The sequence below is a fragment of the Aquarana catesbeiana genome, linkage group LG02 (assembly GCF_042186555.1).
Source record: "Aquarana catesbeiana isolate 2022-GZ linkage group LG02, ASM4218655v1, whole genome shotgun sequence".
NCBI lineage: Eukaryota > Metazoa > Chordata > Amphibia > Anura > Ranidae > Aquarana > Aquarana catesbeiana.
The window spans coordinates 174046465-174071269 of NC_133325.1; the positions used below are offsets into that span (position 1 = coordinate 174046465).

Sequence of the window (24805 nt, forward strand, 5' to 3'; positions counted from 1 at the left end):
AAACGTGCCATGTAAAAGCGGCAAAACGCCCGTTTTTAAACGTCAGCTACTATCTGTTAAGTTAAATCTTTCAGGAGAGGTTGTAAAATGTTCCATGTACATTAAGCCTAAAGCCTCGTACACAGGATCGGATTTTTGGCCAACTGAGTTTTGTCCGAAGGGTGTGTGCCAGGAACTTGTCTTGCATACAAACGGTACACAATTGTCGGTACACAATTGTCGGCCAACAAACACAAACCTGTAGAATGTCAGCTCTTGAGCGCCACCCTTTGGGCCCCTTCCGCTAATGTTGTGTTTGGTGAGCATTGATTCCGAGCATGTGTGTTTTGTACTTTCAACTTTTGTGTGACGGACTTGTGTACACCCAATAGGAAAATCTGACAACAGACCGTTGTCCTCCGAAAATTTACTAGCATGCTAACCAACATTTGTTGGCGGAAAATTGGCCAACAATTGTCTGATGGAGTGTACTTACGGTCGGATTTTAGGCCAACAGTCTGTCATCACACAATTCCCTGCCGAAAATCCGATCGTGTGTACGAGGCTTTAGTGTTAGTTTAAGAAGACATGAGCACTATTTCCAGTACAGACCCACATAATATAAACAAAATACAGAGATCCCATGTTTACCTGATACCGTTCATATAATACATTACTGAAGTGACTGCAGCTTATTAAAAACTCATCAAAGCACACATTTACGTCTTCTCTGGCAAGGAGAAAACGTTTTAGATTTCCTCCATTAAACTGTTGCTCAGGGTAAATGGAATAGGAGTCATTTCCAAGCAAGCTTTCACACAGAGGAAATTTGTGCAACTTTCAGGGCTGGGCCTAACCAGAAAAAAAAAAAAATTCAGGCTGCTCGCCAGCTTTCTGCTCTCAAATCAGGAAGTGAAAACAAGAAAAAAAAAAATACGCAGCAGACAGCAGAAAGATTTTAGACCACTAAGGAAATGCAAGAAGCACCGTGTATTATAATTGTTTGCTCTTCCTAAGCCTCTGTCTATTGATCTATTACTGGATAATTGTGTTGTTTACCTGAGCATATGAGCTTGACTGCTTTTTATTCTACGAAGAACAACAAGTAACTCGGAAGAAACTGAAAGAGGAAAGCTATCGGTGTGGGGGAGGTATGTGTAATCTTCATGATTTCTAGTAGTGCGCTTAGTCTTTTTTTTTTTTTTTTTAATTATCTCACTGCGGTATCAGTAGGATTGTCATTTATTTTTTTTTGTGATTGTTACATTATAAAACAATTTGGATGGTGTGACATGTGTTCATTCTTCCTGGAATAGGCTTGCTCAAGAATGGAGTTGTACTTCCCTCAAATGATGTTAGTGGAGAGTACAAGGTCTATATTTACGGACGTAGTTCAGTAATGGCTTTTGAGACCAAATACTTAGTAAATAGGGTTGTTTAACGACTTGAATCCCAAGTGCTGTTTTAAAATGGGACAGGATTGTTCTAATCGGGACTTGTTTAAGGGAGGGGATGGTTACAAGGTATGTGCTTATTGCTTACTTGTATTGTTTACCAAAAACTGTTGATTTAAAAACCTGGTTTAAAAAATAGTACAGGGACAGTGGCTATTTGTCCCAGGGCCTATTTAAAACGGCACCTGGACTCAGCAGCTCCTGGCACTAACGCCAAAGCACTGCCTGTCAGTAACAGTGTCAGTGATAGCTGGGCCCAAGAGCTGTAATGATTACATCCTGGTATTCCCTTAGCTCCCAACTGTCCCTGATTTAGAGGGACTGTCCCTGATTTGATACAAAGTCCTTCTGTCCCTCTTTCCTCCTCATTTGTCCCTCATTTTGGTCTGATCTGTATAGTTCTATATAAAATGCATTTTTTTATCTTTCAAAAAGTGTTTCCCAGTGCTAAACCTTTCATCCAGTTTCTGAATTGCTGCATTTGTAAATTTCAAAAGCCAGTATAAAGGAATAGTAGTGGTAAAAAAAAAAAAAAAAAAAAAAAAAAAACACTTGTGGGTTTAACTCATCATTTTTAATTTTTTTTCTAAAATTCTTCTTTAACCACTTGTCGACCAGCCGCTGTCATTATACTGCGGCAGGTCGGCACGATCCCGCGAACCGTCGTAGCTGTACGTCAGCTCCCTTTAAGCGGGATAGCAGGCGCGCGCGCGCTGCATTGCGGGGTGCTGTTGCTCGTGGCCGGCGGTCGCAGACACGAGAGGCAGAATAGGGACATGTGTGTGTAAACACACAAATCCCTGTTCTGTGAGGAGAGACAGATCCTGAATTCCTAATAGCTAGGAACCACGATCTGTCATCTCCTATAGTCAGTCCCATCCCCCCACAGTTAGAACACACAGGCAGGGAACACAGTTAGGCCTGGTTCACACTTGTGCGATGCCAGACATCGCATGTAATTCGCAGGGCACTGCTGTTCACATTACATGCGATGTCTGTGTGGTGCGATTTCAGCCATACAGATAGTATGGCTGATAGCGCACCGCATTCGGTCCAAACACGCACAGGACCCTTTTTTCTGTTCGGACCAGAATCAGATCGCATGTGTTTTCACACACATGCGATCCGATTCATGTCCGAACTGTCAGTTCGCAGTGCGATACGCCAGCTGAACTGGGGGTGTCGTTAACAATGTATTGACACTCCCCAGCAGTTCGCATATGGCAGTGTGAACTGCCATGCGAGTCGTGCGATGCGGGAACTCGCAGTGGATTTTCAGGGTTCTTGCATCCCACCAGTGTGAACCGGGCCTTAAACCCCTTGATCGTCCCCTAGTGTTAACCCCTTCCCTGCCAGTGACATTTACACAGTAATCAGTGCATTTTTATAGCACTGATTGCTGTAATTGTCAATGGTTTCAAAAATGTGTCAAAATTGTCCGATGTGTCCGCCATAATGTCACAGTCCTGATAAAAATCGCAGATTGCCGCCATTACTAGTAAAAAAAAAAAATAATAATAAAATTGCCATAAATCTATCCCCTATTTTGTAGACGCTATAATTTTTTCACAAACCAATCAATATAATTACGCTTACTGCGATTTTTATCACCAAAAATATGTAGAAGAATACATATTGGCCTAAACTGAGTAAAAAAATTGCTTTTTTTAAAAAAAATCGGGGATATTTATTATAGCAAAAAGTACAAAATATTGTGTTTTTTTTCACTCTTTTTTTGTTTATAGCGCAAAAAATAAAAACCACAGAGATGATAAAATACCACCAAAAGATAGCTCTATTCGTGGGAAAAAAAGGACGTCAATTTTGTTTGGGTACAGCGTCGCACGACCGCGCAATTGTCAGTTAAATCGATGCAGTGCCAAATCACAAAAAATGGCCTTTGTCATTGAGCAGCCAAATCTTCCAGGGCTGAAGTGGTTGGGGGGGGGGGGTTTCCTATACCTACATACTATTGATAATTAGTGTCCCTTGTTCCCATCTCAAAAAGTTGGGAGGTATATCTTCCAATCTTTCTACAGATCACCCCAGAAGGTAGAAAGGATTTGTGCAATCACATTATGTTTACATTGGGAGAGTACAGACATACCCCACTTTTAAGTACACAATGGGGTTTATTTACTAAAGCTGGAAAGTGCAAAATCAGGCTCACTTCTGCATAGGAACCAATGAGCTTCCAGGTTTTATTACCAAAGCTTAATTGAACAAGCTGATGTTAGAAGCTCATTGGTTTCTATGCAGTGAGCCTGATTTTGCACTTTCCAGCTTTAGTAAATAAACCCCATTGTGTACTTAAAAGTGGGGTATGCCTGTAGTGATCTCACGAGTGAGATCACAGCACTTTCTATAAGCACAAAGGTTGCTAAAAAAAAAATAGTAAAAAAAATAGATTAATGAATATGCAGAGTTTGTGTGTCTATATATACACTGAGCAAAGTTATAATCGCAACACTTTTGTGTTTGCCTCTATTGATCATGAGCTGAATGCAGAGATGTAAGACTTTTTCTATGTACACAAAAGGCCTATTTCTATTTTTCAAATATTGTTCACAAATCTGTCTAAGGCTGGCCGAAAATTATTCAATTTTCTTGTACAACTTTCCTTTAGATTTACCGAAACCATATAATATGAGGTCAAACCTAAACACTTTCATTCTGTATGCAATCAGGCAGGCCCTTGCACTACATAGTTGTAAGAAGATTGTATGGTGTATGGCCAGCTTAGATCTGTGTTAGTGAGCACTTCTCCTTTGCAGAGATAATCCATCCACCTCACAGGTGGGGCATATCAAGATGCTGATTAGACAGCATGATGATTGCACAGGTGTGCCTTAGGCCGGCCACAGTAAAAGATCAGTCTAAAATGTGCAGTTTTATCACACAGCACAATGCCGCAGATGTCGCAAGTTTTGAGGGTGCGTGCAATTGGCATGGTGACTGCAGGAAAGTCCACCAGAGCTGTTGCCCTTGAATTGAATGTTAATTTCTCTCAGTATCTGGTGTGACGACGCAGTGCAGCACATCTCCTGAGCATAGAGTTGACCAGGTTGTTGATTGTGGCCTGTGGAATGTTGGTCCATTCCTCTTCAATGGCTGTGTGATATTGCTGGATATTGTCAGGAACTGGAACACGCTGTCGTATATACCGATCCAGAGCATCCCAAACATGTTCAATGGGTGACATGTTCGGTGAGTATGCTGGCCATGCAAGAACTGGGATGTTTTCAGCTTCCAGGAATGGTGTACAGATCCTTGCAACATGGGGCTGTGCATTATCATGCTGCAACATGAGATGATGGTCGTGGATGAATGGCACAAAAATGGGGGCCTCACGGTATCTCTGTGCATTCAAAATGCCATCAATAAAATGCACCTGTGTTCGTTGTCCATAGCATACGCCCATAGGCGTGCGCAGCCTATTGCATTAGGGTGTGCACCTCAAACCAAAGCTCAAACACACATGCGTCTGTATATATATATATATATCTATCTATAGATATATATATATATATATATATATATATATATATATATATTGTAAAAATATTTTTAGGGACACTTTTTTGGCTGTAGGTGGAGTCGCATTATAATTAGGGGGCGGGGCATGCATTTGTGGGCGTGACATAGTTGAAATTAAAAATGCACCGACAAATGGGCGTGATTTACATGGGAAGGTGGGTGTGGCTTAAATGGGCGTGGCTCAATTGAGTGTGGTTAGAGTCTGAGATAAATGAGGGATGGAGAGGAAAAGGGGAAAGGGGGGGACAGGGAGGGGGGGACAGGGATGGAGGGACAGCAGCCCCAGATCCTACACCACAATAGAAATGTGTATTCCAGAGTTTAACAATCAGCAGATAAAGATACTCCAAACACCTGGTGTTAGCGCTTCAATCATCCCGGCACCCAGGCCTGTGCTGGCCATCGGGACTACCGGGAGATTCCCGGTGGGCCGATTGGCAGCGGGCCACTACACCAATGACTCTCTCTCTCTGACTGTCAGACAGTGACTGTGTCACTGTCTCTCTCCGTCCGAGCGTCGCCGGGCGCCGGGCGGCTCTGCTCCTGCACTCGGCGGGCGGGCCGGCCGCAGGCGTCACAAAAGAACAGGCATTGACACTCCCCCAGGCACTCCCCCTAACAGCTAACAATATAGCCATTTGGGCGGCCTCTTTGTCCCGGCGCCGTGACGTCACTCACGGACGGAGGGCGGAGGCGGCCCGGGGACATAGGAGGAGGCGGAGCCAGGGCGTAGCAAAGCAAGCCTGACTGCAAGTCTGCAACCTAGAGGAGCCGAAGCCGAGGAGGAGAATTCGGAATCTGATCAGAACCACCAGCAAGTACAGTGACAGAGAGACCAAGGCTATAGTGTCACTGTCATCATTCAAGTAAGCAGCAGTGCAGCACTATAGTAATAACTTTTCTAATAATAATAGTAATTAGTAAGTAACTGAATATGCAGCATGGGGGGGGGGGAGGGGTAAATCTGTACTGTATAAATGTACTGCCACTGGTCATGGTTAAATTATTCATCAGTTACCATGGCCAGTGGCATTAAATTAATAATTGACCAGTGGCATTAAATTAATATTAATGCCTGTGGCATTAATATTAATTTAATGCCACTGGTCAATTATTAATTTAATGCCACTGGCCATGGTAACTGATGAATAATTTAACCATGACCAGTGGCAGTACATTTAGAGTACAGATTTACCCCTCCCCCCCTCCCCCCGCCATGCTGCATATTCAGTTACTTAAAGTAACTGAATATGCAGCATGGCGGGGGGGAGGGGGGGAGGGGTAAATCTGTATTGTAAATGTACTGCCATTGGTCATGGTTAAATTATAAAGTAACTGAATATGCAGCATGGCTGGGGGAGGGGGGGAGGGGTTAATCTGTACTGTAAATGTACTGCCACTGGTCATGGTTAAATTATTCATACATCAGTTACCATGGCCAGTGGCATTAAATTAATAATTGACCAGTGGCATTAAATTAATATTAATGCTACAGTGGCATTAATATTAATTTAATGCCACTGGTCAATTATTAATTTAATGCCGCTGACCACGGTAACTGATGAATAATTTATTGCCACTGGTCAATTATTAATTTAATGCCACTGGTCAATTAGTAATTTAATGTCACTGGTCATGGTAATTGATGAATAATTTAATGTCACTGGTCACGGTAATTGATGAATAATTTAATGCCACTGGTCACGATAACTAATTAGTAATTTAATGTCACTGGTCATGGTAATTGATGAATAATTTAATGTCACTGGTCACGGTAATTGATGAATAATTTAATGCCACTGGTCACGGTAACTGCGGTAACTGATTAGTAATGTTATGTCACTGGTGATGGTAACTGATTAATAATTTAATATCACTAGTCATGGTAACTGATTAATAATTTAATGTCACTGGTCACAGTAACTGATTAATAATTTAATGTCACTGGTCACGGTAAATAATTAATTTAATGCCACTGGTCTGTTTATACATACAGTGGAATGTTTTTTCTTATTTTTTTGCGCAATTGCGTATAGTTTATATACTGTTTTTGTGTGTGTTTGCAAAATTAAAGTGGGCTGGTCTGGATGAAGTCCAGGGCCAAATTTTTGTCCCAGTCCAGCCCTGCCGGCACCATGGTGTCAGAATGATTGAAGCGCATTATTTCTATTATTACATTGTAATATAAAATGAAATCTTTCAACTCACCATAGTGCAGAATCAGTGGGAGCCCTGAGCGTGTCACCTGCCACGTTGCCTGCCACCAGATGCCATCAGGTGTCCCCAGCGGAGCCTTTCTCACATCTGTGTCCCCATCAGCAGAGTCCTCCTTACATCTGTGTCCCCATCAGTCCTCCTTACATCTGTGTCCCCATCAGTCCTCCTTACATCTGTGTCCCCATCAGTACTCCTTACATCTGGTGCCCCCCTGTGACATCCAGACTATATGGCCCCCCCTGTGACATCTGGACTGGCCCCCCGTGACATCCAGACTATACGGCCCCCTCGTGACATCCAGACTATACGGCCCCCCCTGTGACATCCAGACTATACAGCCCCCCCCCGTGACATCCAGACTATAAGCCCCCCGTGACTTCCAGACTATACAGCCCCCCCTGTGACATCCAGAATATACGGCACCCCCCCAGTGACATCCAGACTATACGGCCCCCCCCGTGACACCCAGACTATACAGCCCCCCCGTGACATCCAGACTATACAGCTTCCCCCTGTGACATCCAGACTATATGGTCCCCCTGTGACATCCAGACTGCCCCCCCGTGACATCCAGACTATACGGCCCCCCCTGTGACACCCAGACTATACGGCCCCCTCCTGTGACATCCAGACTAGCCCCCCCTGTGACATCCAGACTATACAGCCCCCCCTGTGACATCCAGACCAGCCCCCCCTGTGACATCCAGACCGGCCCCCCCTGTGACATCCAGACCGCCCCCCCCGTGACATCCAGACCGCCCCCCCGTGACATCCAGACCAGCCCCCCTGTGACATCCAGACCAGCCTCCCTGTGACATCCAGAGCGCCCCTCCGTGACATCCAGACCGCCCCCCCCCCGTGACATCCAGACCAGCCCCCCCGTGACATCCAGACCGGCCCCCCTGTGACATCCAGACCGCCCCCCTGTGACATCCAGACCGCCCCCCCTGTGACATCCAGACTGCCCCCCCTGTGACATCCAGACCGGCCCCCCCGTGACATCCAGACCAGCACCCCGTGACATCCAGACCGGCCCCCCGTGACATCCAGACCGGCCCCCCGTGACATCCAGAGCGGCCCCCCCTGTGACATCCAGACCGGCCTCCCGTGACATACAGACCGCCCCCCCGTGACATCCAGACCGGCCCCCCGTGACATCCAGACTGCTCCCCTTGACATCCAGACCAGCCCCCCTCGACATCCAGACCGCCCCCCCGTGACATCCAGATCGGCCCCCCCTGTGACATCCAGACTTCCCCCCTGTGACATCCAGACCGGCCCCCCATGTGACATCCAGACTGGCCCCCCCGTGACATCCAGGCTATATGGCCCCAAAGTTGGTCAAGCGGAGCCGCATGGTTACAGTAGAGATTGAGCTGCGGCGCCGCCCATCCCCCGCCCCTTTCCATAACAGGTCACAGAGACTAGCAGCGGGGCGGAGCGGGCCGGGGGGTGGGCGGCGCCTCATCTCAATCTCTATTGTAGCCATCTAGCCAGCCTACGGTCTCCTTGAAAATGGCGGACCTCTAGCGGCCGGCGGCGCGAACCTCGGCCGCGAAAATCGGGAAAAACTGAATTTCCCGGGGACATCTCCCGGGAAACGATTACATCAGGAAAAGGGTCTAAATCTCGGGAATGTCCCGAGAAATTCGGGACAGTTGGCAAGTATGATATATATATATGTATATATATATATATATATATATATATATATATATATATATACAGGCATACCCCACTTTTAAGTACACAATGGGGTTTATTTACTAAAGCTGGAAAGTGCTAAATCAGGCTCACTTCTGCATAGGAACCAATGAGCTTCCAGGTTTTATTACCAAAGCTTAATTGAACAAGCTGATGTTAGAAGCTCATTGGTTTCTATGCAGAAGTGAGTTTGATTTTGCACTTTCCAGCTTTAGTAAATAAACCCCATTGCGTACTTAAAAGTGGGGTATGCCTGTATATATAAAAAAAAGTGCATATATATATATATATATATATATATATATATACACATACTTTTTTGCTGACAAACCAGGGTTCATATAGTTTTAATTGTATATGTAATATATATTTATTTTTACTATATATATATATATATATATATATATATATATATATATATATATATTTTTTTTTTTTTTTTTGTAAAAGTAAATATAAAAGTTCAGGTTAATATTCAAATCCTATTTAATGTACAGTTGTGCTTGGCAGTATCTGCCGACTGAGTAATTCAACCCAAGAACGTATGAATGTGCAATTAGCAGCCACATTTACCAGAGAATGACTTACTAATCCACGAGTCAGGGGGGTCAATATTTATTCCCTGCAGGAGATGTGATGATATTTACACAGGATATGTACTTATACCCTCTAATTAGGCCCTTGTAAGGCTATTACTACAATAGGATGCTATTTAGTTAACATGGCTGTACTATGGGTAGGCCCATGACATATCCAGGTACAGAACATTGCATAGTGACTGGGAACCAAAGAGCATGTTGGCTTATATTCATGTGATGAGAAGAACATCCCTGAACATGTGAACAGTGATACACACTTCTTACAAGCTGTTCAATACAACAAATGAAAGAATTCAGAGGATAGATGAAAAACACTACACCCCCCTCTCTCCCTGCCTGCTGCAGAGCCGTGCACACACACACACTGCTAAAGTCTGTGCCCCCAACTCCGCCCTTACCAGTGACATTTCCTGAGTCCCGGCGCATTCTTCTCACCTCAGGTTGTTGCGTTGTTGGCACTGCAGGGCGGAAGCTGGGAGACGGGGCACTCAGAGGCGGAGCAGGGAGTAAAAAGCTACCTCCTCCTCCTCTGCCTGGGACGGTCCTGGCAAATACTTTTCTCGGACAAAGGGCAGTGGTGGGCTAGAAGCCCCGCGGTGGCAGCGGGCAGGTCTTGTTTAAAAACAGTGGGGTTAATTCAGCCCCGATGCTACCTCTATAGTTGTGGCTATAGCATCCCTGACAGCAGGCGGCAGAGTTATTCAGCTGTCAGGGATGCAGTAGCCGGAACTATAGAAGTAGCATCGGAAAATGCGGCCGCTTGCCTGCTCACTCCGCGTTCAGTGTCTGCACTCACAGGAGTTATACAGCCAAATAAAAAACAGGTCCACTCGCATAGTCGCAGCGTTCCCATTGTCCATCAGCAGCCCGAATGGAGATCCTGCCAGCAAAAAAAGCCCTGGGGTGTGCCTGGGCGTTAGGGTGTGCCCAGGCACACCCGGCACAACCCATGTGCATGCCTATGCATACGCCTGCCCATACCATAACTCCACTGCCACCATGGACCACTCGATCCACAACATTAACATCAGCAAACCGCTCACCCACACAACGCCATCTGTCTGCCCTCTGCCCTGTACAGTGAAAACCGGGATTCATCCATGAAGAGAACACCTCTCCAAAGTGCCAGACCCCATTAAATGTGAGCATTTGCCCACTCAAGTTGGTTACGACGATGAACTGCAGTTAGGTCGAGACCCTGATGAGGACGATAAGCATGCAGATGAGGTTGCCTGAGATGGTTTCTGATAGTTTGTGCAAAAATTCTTTGGTTATGCAAACCGATTGTTGCAGCAGCTGTCCGGGTGGCTGGTCTCAGATGATCTTGGAGCTAAAGATGCTGGATGTGGAGGTCCTGGGCTGGTGTGGTTACACGTGGTCTGCGGTTGTGAGGGCGGTTAGATGTACTGCTAAACTCTCTGAAACACCTTTGGAGATGGCTTATGGTAGAGAAATTAACATTCAATTCAAGGGCAACTGCTCTGGTGGACATTCCTGCAGTCACCATGCCAATTGCACGCTCCCTCAAAACTTGCGACATCTGCGGCATTGTGCTGTGTGATAAAACTACACATTTTAGAGTGGCCTTTTATTGTGGCCGGCCTAAGGCACACCTGTGCAATAATCATGCTGTCTAATCAGCATGTTGATATGCCCCACCTGTGAGGTGGATGGATCATCTCGGCAAAGGAAAAGTGCTCACTAACACATTTAACACTGGTTTACACTGGATCGCATTTGTCAAATTGGCGGCAATTGCCGTCAATGGCACCGTCCTAATCGGTGCAACGTCACATCTGCGGAGCTGCACCAATTTCAAAAAGTAGTTTCTGTACTACTTTTTGCGATTTCTGGCAGCGATCAGATGTCTCTGAAATCGCAGCCGAAATCGGGACTGAAATGCGGGAGTGAAATTGTTCGAGTCCAGCTGAACTCGCACGGCATCATTCCCGCAGCTCAGTGTGAACCTGGGCTTAGACAGATTTGTGAACAATATTTGAGATAAATAGGTCTTTTGTGTACATAGAAAAAGTCGTAGATCTTTGGGTTCAGCTCATGATAAATAGGGGCAAACACAAGTGTATAATTTTGCTCAGTGTATAACACTTTTTTTTGTAATTCCTTTATTTATTTTCAGAATGATGCAATTTAACAGACATAAACAAAAGACAGGGGTTATAATGCAAACAGAAACGGGAAACAAAGAGGGTTAAGGGTCGGTTCAGATTGAGGCAGCGCGACTTGCAGCGCGACTGCCTCAGGCGACCCAGGACACGACTCAGCGGCGACTTGCAAAACGACTTCTGTTTAGAAGTCAATGCAAGTCACCCCCAAAGTAGTACAGGAACCTTTTTCTAAGTCGGAGCGACTTGCGTCGCTCTGATTAGAACGGTTCCATTGCACAGAACGGGACGCTAGTCGCCTGACAAGTCGTCCCAGTGTGAACCGAGGCCTACTATTGTGCATAGCAAGGTCAAATATCGAATCCCCCGGCTATGCACTCTGTAGTGTACATGATGAGACCTAGCTGTGTGATGAGGTTCCAGCGTGCCGTGCCGGGGAGGCTTCCAGACAGTAACCTTAATAACCTAGTACAATGTATAACACTTTTTGAATTTATATTTTCAGATTTATACATTAGACCAAAAGCAGGGAAAAATGAGAAGAAGAGAGGGACAGAGGGACTTTGTTACAAAAGGAACAGTTCCTTCAAATGAAAGTCAGTTGTGAGCTATGCTGTCATTGGATTGGTGTTTTCCGAGGGGTTATGTGAGTTTGAATATTTCTAGGGTCTTTATATTTGCATGGTATAAAAGTTGAGCTTAACAGTTGTGTTCTTATATTAAATGTAACTTGTTTGACATGGGATACCAAGACGACTATGGAAGGTTCTAGGCATTGTCAAGCAAGCCTTTATGGTGTTCAGATTATTTCAGCCTGAGAGTGGATAACAAATCATATCATGTACAGTGGACAGGCCCAGTAGAGCTCTGTATACAGGAAACGAGGGAAAACTCTCAGGGACAGAGCTAGGAAATAAGGGAAAACTCTCAGAGCAGAGTTTTGTGCCAAATATTTCATCCAATACAACTGCAAAAACAGCTGTGCTTATGTTTTGGTAGACTTTTACTGTTTGCACCCTTATTTGCATTACCTGTGACCCCAATGGTCAGCAACAGGTAAAAAAATAAGACCATCCAGGTCATGTTTTATTTTAAGGCTGTGGAAAATAAAAGTGCTGATTTCAGTTTTAATCAGAACTTTTATATATAAACATTAGGGATGGGTGAATGGTTCGGCCCGAGCATGAATTCTGCCATTTGCCGAACACCCGAATTTGCAGGGTGTTCGCCGGGTGTTCGCCCCGACGAACACCCTGCAATGCACTGAGCGCTGCACAGTGCATTCTGTGCCCTGATTGCGCAAAGATTTGCCCAATCATGGCACAGTTTAAGCTGGTTATTAAGGAGCAGGGCCGAGAAGTGCTCTTAACAATCAATGAGTCATCAGCTTTTAATGGGTTTCCCCGCTGACAGCTGAATAATAAAAAAAAGTTAAAAAATAAAGAAAAAAAACGGCGTGGGGTCCCCCCACAAAATCCATGCCATACCCTTATCCAGGCATGCAGCCCGGCAAGTCAGAAAAGGAGAGGATGGGCAAGCACCCCCTCTTCTGAACCATACCAGGCCACATGACCTCAACATGGGGGGGTTGGGTGCTTTTGGGGCAGGGAGGCTCTGCCCCAAAGCACCTTGTTCCCATGATGATGGTGACAAGGGCCTCATTCCCACAACCCTTGCCGGTGTTTGTTGGGGTCTGCGGGCAGAGGGGCTTATCAGAATCTGGAAGCCCCCTTTACCAAGGGGGCCATGAGATCACGGCCCCCCTATGTGAATGAGTATCAGGTACATAGTACCCCTACCCATTAACTAAAAAGTGTACAAAAATAATAAAAACAAGAAAGTTTTTGACAAATCCTTTATTAAAAAATAAAAACAGTGTCCCTTGCTGTAAATCCATCATCAATTATGCTGCCCGCCGACCCGAAAAAACAAAACAAAAAAAAAATGCTCCGCCTTCTGGAACGGCCTCCCGCTGAATGTCTGCTCTGTGCTTTGACAGTTCTTATATAGGTAAAGGGGGGGCACCTGGCAACATCACCTGGTGGCCCCACCCCTTATAAGAGCACAGGCCCAGCATGCACCAGTCCATTACGTCAGAAGGGAGCGGTGCCACAGGGTGACATAGCCAGGTGGCCCCACCCCTTACTTAAGAAAATGTCAAAGCGTAGAGCAGGCATTCAGCGGTAGGCCGTCCCCAGGAGGCGGAGAATTGTATTTTTTTCCTGGGTCAGTGGGCAGCGTGATAGAGGATGGATTTACATCAAAGGACACAATTTTTTTTATTTTTTAATAAAGGATTTGTCAAAAATTAGTCTCTTGTTTTTATTACTTTTTGTCACTTTTTTGGTGAATGGGTAGGGGTACTATGTACCCGATACTCATTCACATAGGGGATGGGGGCAGGGATCTGGGGGCCCCTATTTTAAAGGATTCTGATAAGCCTCCTGCCCGCAGACCCCCACAACCACCAGCAATGGTTGGGGGAATGAGGCAGAGCCCCCCTGCCCCAAAGCACCCACCCCACCATGTTGAGGGCATGTGGCCTGGTATGGTTCAGGAGGGGGAGGGCCTCTTGCACATCCCCCCTTTCCTGACCTGCTGGGCTACATACCCCAATAAGTGTCTGGTATGGATTATAGGGGGACTCCACGCCGTTTTTTCCCTCTATTTTTTCAGTAGCTGGGTGCCAGCAATTGTAACTGAGAGTCATTTTAAATGGGATTTGACTTTTTTTTTTTTCTTTAGAAATGTCATTTTTGCTGCAGCATGTTCTGTGCATGCTACAGACGCGCCATTTTACATGCACATTAAGGGGACCCTCCAGGCACTATATTTAAAGAATGTTTTCATTTTTATTGTTCCACCTTTAGAATAATTAAAATCACTGCTCCTGAAAAAATGATAATTAAAAAAAAACATTTGCATTGATGCATGTCCCCCATGGCAATACCCAGACACCTATACCTCTTTTATGGGCAACTACTTGCGTATAAGCCTTCAAAATGGGCACTTATTTTTCCTGTTTGACTCCCATAGACTTCAATGGGGTTTGCTGTTCAGGCTAGAACATTTCCCCTGTTCCGGAGTTCTGCTGCGAACCGAAAAGGGGGGGGGGGTGTTCAGCCCATGCCTAATAAACATTTTTATAGTAAATGTAAAGTAACTGAGTAAATAGATTTTTATGCACTTATTCAGTTATGTTGATTAGTATCCTTTTTTTATTTTAAAGTCATGTTTTTTTTAAAAATGGATCTGAATGGTCCCTTCAAGATTAAATGCAGTATACTCAACTTTCCAGCATCGATGTTCTCTGCCTCCCCTCCGTTTTAAAGTAGCAGCCTCCACAATATCTTCAGCATTCAACACTCCCAGGAGTGTTGAATATCTGTGTCGCACAACGCACACTTTAGCTCCATCCTTCGACCCTTACACCACTGCTGAGTCTTGTAGTGATGTAGAGGTCAGAGGAAGAAACTAGTGTAAAAGGCACGGGACACGGGCACTTGACACTTCTGAAAGTGTTGAATGTTAGACAGGGCTTTTTTTCTAAAACGATAGGTGCTGGAACTCAACCACGACCCCCCAAAACCCCTTCACCCACACACACCATCCAAATCACATCAAATAGCGGGTGTGGTCAGTCAAATTTCATAAACAGTAGAAGGGTCTTAAAGGGGCATTAAATATCAGGATTGCATTACATACAGAGTGCAGAGTTCAGGGGGGTTACATACAGAGTGCAGAGCTGTCACTTGTAAACACAGAAACCAGACTTCTGTGTTTACAAGTGATTGTGGTGAGTAGGCACCAAAGGGTCTAAGCCAGAGGTAGTGGAACTGAGTTCCACCAAGTTCCCCCTGGAAAAAAAAGCCCTGATATTAGAGATAGGTAGAACAACAGGGCACAATCTGAGTGTAGTATATTAACATAAGATTTCTCAAGGGCTTAAGAAAGAGACTTGAGCGGCCTTGATAAGCATAGCTTTACCCCCCTGATTCTCCAGGCTGCAAGTTTTAGGAACAGACTTCCCATCCCAGATGTATACATTTCTGAAACTATGTTGCTCTGCTTAAGGCAGTTAACCTCCTGCTCCACCGACCAGTGGTTGCTGGCTTTAAGCCGTTTGCTGCTCGCTTTCCAGTCATAACCATTCAAAAAAGAAAGAGAAGCCGATTTCCTTTATAAAAGCCTGCTCTGAAGATTTATTTAAGAAGGCAGTAAAATAGATTTTTCTATATTTTAGCGCTGGTAGATTTAGGAACCGGTTGGGCCTGCTTGTCAATACTGCATATCTGAGTGGCGTCTCTGCTTGAGGAAGAAATTAACCCCTCATGGATAAAATGTTTCTATAAGCAGCTGTGGCTGAAGTTTACAAATAAGCAAGATACCATATTTTTTGGTATAATGAATTATTTAATCTGTGTGGCTAAAATCAAACTGTGCAAAGTGATTTCTTTTTTTTTTTTAATTTAAAGTTTATTTTCCACGTATCTCACAAAATTTACAAACAGTTTGCTACACACATTTGAATCCCACTCTTTCCCCTACCCACCCCCCTTCCCCCCATGCTGTTACTTTCTCCCCTCTCTTCCCTGGTCGCTTTCCATCTCTCACCTTCGCTTGCTCATTTCTCTTCCCGTACTTCTGAGCATTTACTCATATTCTTAAAACTAGTCCAACTTTCCCATATACGGGTACTTTAAAATCCTCCTACTTGCTCTTCCTCCCTACTATGCAGGTATTCCATTTTTTGTATATAGTCAATCCTATTGAACCATTCCCTTGTCATGGGTCTTTCCTTATCTTGCCACTTTCTTGGTATTGTGCCCTTGGCAGCGTTTATTAAGTGCGGTGATATTGTGTCCTTATATTGTGTTTTTTTTCCATGTTTATATTGTGGAATAAACAGCACCAAGGGTCATCTGAAATCTCAAATCCCGTAATCTCTTTTATATATGCTCTTACCTCCTGCCAAAACTCCCTCATCTTCGGACATTCCCACCGTAGATGGGACATAATTCCCCTCTGGCCACATCCTCTCCAACATAATGGAGTTTTCTCTGGTTGGAATTTTTGGGCCAGTATGGGCGTTATGTACTATCTAGATAGACATTTGTAATTCATCTCTAATGTATTTATATCTCCTGCAAATCTATATGCTGCTCTCAATACTTTACTTTTATGGTGTTCTTTTAATTGTGATCCCAACTCTTTTTCCCATTTCTCGATAAATGAGGGCATTCCTTGCCCCTCTAGTGCCGTGAATATTTTATATATTTGCGATTTACTGTGATTTCATTTTGTTCATAATTTACATATTCTTTTTATTGGATTCAAATTCTCCTCCGACCGAATTGGTTGTGGTAGAGTTGACACAAAATGTTTTAATTGTAAATACCTTCATTCATTCGAATCCATAAGGTTGCTCTTATGTTTCAACTGCTGATATGTTTGTATTTCCCCTTTGTAATAATATCTTTTAATTGATCATTATATATCCATTTTCCAAACTGTGCCCTATTCCCCGGTGAGAAAAACTTTGTCCCATCTAGTGGTATCAACGGTGAATTGTATTTCCATTTTACCTGTCTGTGAAATAAATCGCATATCCTAAAAACATCGTTCATCAATTTGTGTATGTTCACTCCTAATAACCTATATTTGGGTGAAACCCACATATTCGTGTGTAACTGTTCCCCGCTAAGTGCGTTTTCTATTTTAACCCAGCTTTTTTCACTTTTTATATTTGTCCACGCCATCATTCCTGTCAGTACTATCGCCTTGTAGTATCTTTTAATATCTGGTACAGCTAACCATCCCTCCCCCCCACCCCCCAAAGTCCTTTTTCTCTACTATCGATAATTGTATTCTTGGTTTCTTATTTTGCCAGATATACTTTAAAAACATTTTTTTAACTACTCCAAAAAAGTCTGTGGCAAGGCAATTGGGAGCATTTGAAGTTTATACAGCATTTTCAGGATTATTGCCATCTTTAGCATATTTATCCACCCGACCCATGCCAATGGTCGTGATGCTATTTTTTTAGTAAAGTAAAGGGATGTAATTTGTCTGATATAGATCTCCAAGTGAGGGGGTGATTTTTATCACCAGGCATTTTAACTCAATTTTACCTCAAATAAAAGGAAATTCTCCCTGTAACGCTAGTTCTTTTTTACTCAGACTTATATGTAAAAGTTCTGACTTTACTGGGAAATTCGTCAACAGATTTTGTGGGAATTAGCGGAGACTTGGTTCAATAGCTCTCATTATTGTCTGGAAACCATTAAAGGGTATTCCCTTTATCACAAGGATAAAAAGGGAGGGGTATGCCTGTATATCAAGAATAATGTACAAGTGAATGTGAGAGATGACATCACTAAGGTAGCTAGGAAGGAGGTGGAATCCTTATGGGTTGAGCTCCAAAGGGATAAAACTAAGGGGGAAATAATACCGGGAGTATGCTATAGGCCCCCTAACCTGAGGGAGGAGGGGGAGACAGACCTTTTATCACAATTTGGATGAGCAGCATGGATGGGAAGTGTCATCATAATGGGCAATTTTAATTATCCAGACATAGACTGGGCGGAAGGAACCGCGCATTTGTCTAAGGCTCGCCAGTTCCTAAATGTTTTGCAGGACAATTTCATGGGTCAGATGGTAGACGCACCAACTAGAAACAAAGCGTTAATAGACCTACTAATTACCAACAATACAGACCTGAGGTGGAAATAAGGGACAATTTAGGAAACAGCGATCACAGGTCAATTAGCTTCAGTATAAATCACACAAATAGGAAACAAAAGTTGAATACAAAGACACTGAATTTCAAAAGAGCAAACTTCCCTAAACTACGATCCTTGCTAGAAGATATAAATTGGGATAAAATCTTAGGAACAAAGAACACGGAGGAGAGATGGGTTTGCTTTAAGAGCATATTAAATAAGGACACTAGCCAGTGCATCCCATGAGGAAATACAGTTAAAAGAGCGAACAAAAGTCCTGGATGGTTTAACTCCAATGTAAAAATGCATATAAAAGCAAAGGTGAAGGCTTTCAAAAAATTCAAGGCTGAGGGATCATCATCAGCATTCAGACTTTACAAAGAATGCAATAAGAAACGTAAGGGAGCAATTAGGGCGGCTAAGATAGAACATGAAAGACACATAGCAGAGGAGAGAAAAAAAATCCCAAGAAATTCTTTAAGTATATAAACAGTAAAAAAGGGAGGACAGACCATATTGGCCCCATAAAGAATGAGAAAGGAAATCTGGTTACAAAGGATGGGAGATGGCGAAAGTATGGCATTTATTCTTCTCCTCAGTCTTCACGAGGGAATTAGGGGGCTTCAGTAACCAAAACTGCAGAGTTTATCCTCATGACACATCTCAGGAAGCACCCTCATGGCTAACAGAGGACAGGATTAGAAATAGACCTGGAAAACTTAACATTAATAAGTCACCGGGACCAGGTGGCTCTCATCTGAGGGTCAAGTAATTGCCAGATAATTTTTTCTAATTTTTACTGACAGTCTACTGACTGGAATGGTACCAGCTGACTGGAGAAAAGCCAATGTAACACCAATATTTAAAAAAGGACCAAAATACATCTCTGGGAATTACAGACTCGTTAGCCTAACATCAATAGTATGCAAGCTCTTGGAGAGGATGATAAGGGACTATGTACAAGATTTTAGTAATGAAAATGGTATCATTAACAGTAATCAGCTTGGATTCATGAAGAATCGTTCTTGCCAAACCAATCTATTAACCTTCTATGAGGAGGTGAGCAGCAGTCTATATATAGGAAGGCCTGTAGACGTTGTGTATCTGGATTTTGCAAAAGCATTTGACACAGTTCCCCATAAACATTTACTGTACAAAGTAAATGTTTCTAATTGTGGTACTAATTGCGCTTACATTTTTTTGTAATATAGGATTGTGCAAAGTGATTTCAATCATAGCCTGTAGGCTTGTTTAATAGGCGTGTACGGAATCAAGGCGTTGGAAAATCTGTCAAAGTCAGGAAGTTAGCATTGTAGTGGAGAGAAGCAAAATTAAATCGTTCGCTACATATGCACCACTCACATCTGTTGGCTGAACTAGCAGGAAGAGTAGCGGGGGTCATTAAAGTTCGAGCATGGAAATGACTCACTGCATCATCATCTGAATGTACAGTGGGGCAAAAAAGTATTTAGTCAGCCACCAATTGTGCAAGTTCTCCCACTTAAAAAGATGAGACAGGCTTGTAATTGTCATCATAAGTATACCTCAACTATGAGAGACAAAATGTGGAAACAAATCCAGACAATCACATTGTCTGATTTTTGAAAGCATTTATTTGCAAATTATGGTGGAAAATAAGTATTTTGTCAATATCAAAAGTTCATCTCAATACTTTGTTATATATCCTTTGTTGGCAATGACAGAGGTCAAACATTTTCTGTAAGTCTTCACAAGGTTGTCACACACTGTTGCTGGTATGTTGGCCCATTCCTCCATGCTGATCTCCTCTAGAGCAGTGATGTTTTGGGGCTGTCGCTGGGCAACACGGACTTTCAACTTCCTCCAAAGGTTTGTGTTGAGATCTGGAGACTGGCTAGGCCACTCCAGGACCTTGAAATGCTTCTTACTAAGCCACTCCTTCGTTGCCCGGGTGGTGTGTTTGGGATCATTGTCATGCTGAAAGACCCAGCCACGTTTCATCTTCAGTGCCCTTGCTGATGGGAGGAGGTTTGCACTCAAAATCTCACGATACATGGCCCCATTCATTCTTTCATGTACACGGATCAGTCGTCCTGTTCCCTTTGCAGAGAAACAGCCCCAAAGCATGATGTTGCCACCCCCATGCTTCACAGTAGGTATGGTGTTCTTTGGTTGCAACTCAGCATTCTCTCTCCTCCAAACACGACAAGTTGTGTTTCTACCAAACAGTTCTTCTTTGGTTTCATCTGACCATATGATATTCTCCCAATCCTCTTCTGGATCATCCAAATGCTCTCTAGCAAACCTCAGATGGGCCCGGACATGTACTGGCTTAAGCAGGGGGACACGTCTGGCACTGCAGGATCTGAGTCCCTGGCAGCGTAGTGTGTTACTGATGGTAGCCTTTGTTAAGTTGGTCCCAGCTCTCTGCAGGTCATTCACTAGGTCCCCCAATGTGGTTCTGGGATTTTTGCTCACCGTTCTTGTGATCATTTTGACCCCACGGGGTGAGATCTTGCGTGGAGCCCCAGATCGAGGGAGATTATCAGTGGTCTTGTATGTCTTCCATTTTCTAATTATTGCTCCCACAGTTGATTTCTTCACACCAAGCTGCTTGCCTATTGCAGATTCAGTCTTCCCAGCCTGGTGCAGGTCTACAATTTTGTTTCTAGTGTCAGCTCTTTGGTCTTCACCATAGTGGAGTTTGGAGTGTGACTGTTTAAAGTTGTGGACAGGTGTCTTTTATACTGATAACAAGTTCAAACAGGTGCCATTAATACAGGTAATGAGTTGAGGACAGAGGAGCCTTTTAAAGAAGAAGATACAGGTCTGTGAGAGCCAGAAATCTTGCTTGTTTGTAGGTGACCAAATACTTATTTTCCACCATAATTTGCAAATAAATTCTTTCTAAAATCAGACAATGTGATTGTCTGGATTTGCTTCCACATTTTGTCTCTCATCGTTGAGGTATACCTATGATGACAATTACAGGCCTCTCTCATCTTTTTAAGTGGGAGAACTTGCACAATTGGTGGCTGACTAAATACTTTTTTGCCCCACTGTATGACTATCTCTATGAGAGATGTGTGTGTGTATACTGTTGTGAATGTAGTACTGACAAACCCAGTGTACATGCGGTAACTTGCACTGCAAGAGTCGGTTTTAGCAGAAATCTGAGTAGCCCAATGGTAGACCATTTTATTTAGCCCAAAAATGGAGGAGGTTGCCAAAAATGCAGTTACATGATCTTCAATTCTCTCAATGTGGACAACTTCCCTTCAGCAATAATCACTCAAAGAAAAAAAACAGCTATTCATAGTGTAATATGTTCAAATCAATCACCCCTTTATTATAAATGTATTCAAAAACACTCACAAAAAGAGTGCACTTAAATCCAGTGCATTTAGAATATTGCCTCCTTTGATGAAGTCACAGGTCACGTCACAAAACATGTCAGTGGCAGAGCCACGTGATGTCATCATGCGGGCTCGGAACCAGAGGTAAGCTATTGTATACATGTAGTGATGCCGATGATATTTCTTAGGAGGGCAATACCTACTTAATTAAGGGGATTTGGATGAAAAGAACTTTCGATGTAATATAATTCTGCGATAAATTTGCATGACTTAACAGGAGATATTAGCACATACTGTAATATACGGACATTTAATGAATACACGAACACTATAAGGTAGCATAAGGATGTTTATTGTAAGCACGGACTTTATAAGTTGAAGATTCATGGTATTATGAAGATATATGTTTATTGATTGTTTTTGGTTATTTGCATTAGTATTTAGTTGCGCTGCACTTCTTTACTTTAATCACGCTATTTGCACATATACTCGTAGCACAGGGTGTCGATTTTGTTTTTTCTTCTTTAACCACTTCAGCCCCAGAAGGTTTTAGCCCCTTAATGACCAGGCCATTTTTTGCGTTACAGCACTGCGTTACTTTAGCTGACAATTGCACATTCATGCGACATTGTACCCAAACAAAATTGATGTCCTTTTTTCCCACAAATGGAGCTTTTCTTTCGTGGTATTTGATCACCTCTGCGGTTTTTATTTTTTGCGCTATCAACAAAAAAATACTTTTTGCTATGAAACATATCCTATAAAAACGTAAAAATTTCTTCATCAGTTTAGGCCATCTGTATTTGTGATTAGCAGGAACACAAGATCTCTCTCTCCTTCTGTGACAGAACGACAGTCTGTCTTGTTTACATAGGCAGGCTGCCGTTCCAACTCTCCTACGAATGGTCGGTGGGTCACAGTGGCCATTGGGGCCTCTGAACCCGCTGATTGGTATCCTTTGTGTCCAATCACAGCAGGAGTGTGGCTCCAGCAGCGCGTGTGTGTGGCCCAGAGCGGACAACAGCAAACAACATACAGGTACTGGTCCGCCCTGTCTCAGTATATGTGGTGGGCGGTCCGGAAGTTTTTAAAACAATACCTTCCAACCAGTGGCGGCTGGTGCTAAATATTTTGGGGGGGGGGGCGTCAAGCTAACACCAACCCCCCCCCCCGGATGAACGGTAAGGCAGTGAGCGCCACAAGCAGCAACCCCCACCCCCCCGCGGGAGACAAACCGTGTACGGGAAGGCAGCGATCACCACAAACACACCAATGACCCCCCCGGGGCGTTAGACGGAAGAGAAGGGGGTGGGGGAGACTAACCTTAACATAGGAGGCAGGGGGAATGAAGAGCCAGGCCATTCTCCTCTCCATTCTCCTCCGGGCTGAACAGGAAGTGTGTCTTGAGACACGATCGGGAGTCCTAAGACTCCCTGGCCAATCGGGTCTCAAGAGCTGCTTCCTGATTGGCCGGGAGGAGGATTCAGGAAGACAATAGTGAATATTAATTCACTATTGTCACACAAGTGGGTGGGCTCAGGGCGCAGTGCTCTGTGCCCCGAGCCCACCCTTTTTTGAAGCCAATTAGAGCCCCAAGCTTTAATCATGTGCTTTAAAAAAAAAAAATATTGAAATCCATGCATGCGGCGCCCTGCATGTAGATTAGGGGCTGGATGCATGGATTAGGGGGGCGGCCACTGCTCCCAACATTCAGAGATAAGAAGGAGGGACACTTTCTAGCACAGTGTATTTAGGCAATGGGCATACCCTTGCCGACCTACAGTTATGTTGACCATTAAGAATTGATATACCAAACATGATTGGTTAAACCTGGAACTGTTTATTTGTGCCATTACGTTTCTCTTATACTGACATTTTAAAATAACAAACAGCATAAATCAGAGATAGGATGAAGGTTTGAGTGCAGAATAACACTTTTGGTAGTTAAATAGTACATTATCATAGATACCTGTACATTATACTAAAAAGAGGGACAATTGAGGAGGAAAAAGGGACAGAAAGATATTGTTCCAAATGAGGGACAGTCCCTCCAAATGGTTGAACGTTGGGATGTATGCTGGTGACCCTGCCATGAAGGTCCTTGTTCAGTACTTCCTTTATCAATGATCAACCACTGTCCCTCAGTTGGTCTTTTGCATTGTCACCCTGTCACATGACTCTCAATGAAGACTACAAGTGGCTGAACTAGAGCACACTGCTGAGGCACATTCTGCAGTTGGCAATCTTCAGGCAAATGGTCCAAAGCAACGACAGGCAACTGCTGCTGAAGTGCATGTATGTAAACAAAGTGGCTACAAAAGGTTGCATGAGATCAGCAGTGGTGATATGCAAAATAGGATGAAAAAGGGTGAAAACAGCAGTGGTAATTTTGACATCAAATTTCGATTTTAGTTTTAACCATAGTCTTTTGACTAAAATGCCATTTTAGTTTTAGTGGTATTTTAGTCATCTGTATTGTTTTCGTTTTAGTCGACTAAAATTTCCAGTACATTTAAGTCGACTAAAATCATTTTAGTCTATTAAAATCATTTTAGTCCATTAAAATCGAATGGGTTTAGTTACATTATAATACATTATTTAAGCATTTCTCTAGAAAATCCAAACTCATTATATACTCCTGGAGTAAACTTGTTGTATTGTTTATGGTATTAAGGTTTTAAATATGCACTACAGACACAGATTTAGCTGTGGTGATATATAACCAATCTTAATTTTGATGCTAAATTTCAATTTGGTTTTATTCATAGTCTTTTGACTAAAATACCATTTTAGTTTTAGTCGTATTTTAGTCATCTGAATTGTTTTAGTTTAACCACTTCCCACCCAAGGTACATCCAGGGACGTCCTTGACTTTGAGCGGTGATATCTGAATGATGTTTGCAGCTACAGACATCATTCAGATATTGGCTTTTTCAGCCAGCGATTCCCTACACGATAAGAATGATCATAGCGGATGTTCTGCTGATTGATCATTCTTAAGGGCAGCGAGAGAGGACTCCCCCCCCTCCCTCCAGTGCTTCTACCAACTCACCGCTTTCATCCGTGAGTTGGAGAATGGATCCGCTGGCCCCGGATGGTGACCATAGAGATTTCCGGCGGACCAGATGGTCTCCG

At 43.5% G+C, this 24805-nt stretch overlaps 1 protein-coding gene across 2 annotated transcripts in view; it reads left to right on the top strand.

Moving 5' to 3' along the window:
- The first annotated feature begins 860 nt into the window (after nucleotides 1–860).
- Nucleotides 861–24805, top strand: part of STAT6 (signal transducer and activator of transcription 6) — a 335779-nt gene continuing 311834 nt past the window's right edge. Inside the window, exon 1 of one of the 2 annotated variants that reach the window (XM_073613829.1) lies at nucleotides 861–1130. Coding sequence is in view for 1 of the 2 variants with exons in the window: in XM_073613831.1 (XP_073469932.1) it covers nucleotides 1492–1502 (11 nt within the window). In the remaining variant the exon portion in view is untranslated. Of the gene's footprint in view, nucleotides 1131–1476; nucleotides 1503–24805 lie in introns of those variants that run through there. The other variant, XM_073613831.1, reaches the window with a different exon arrangement.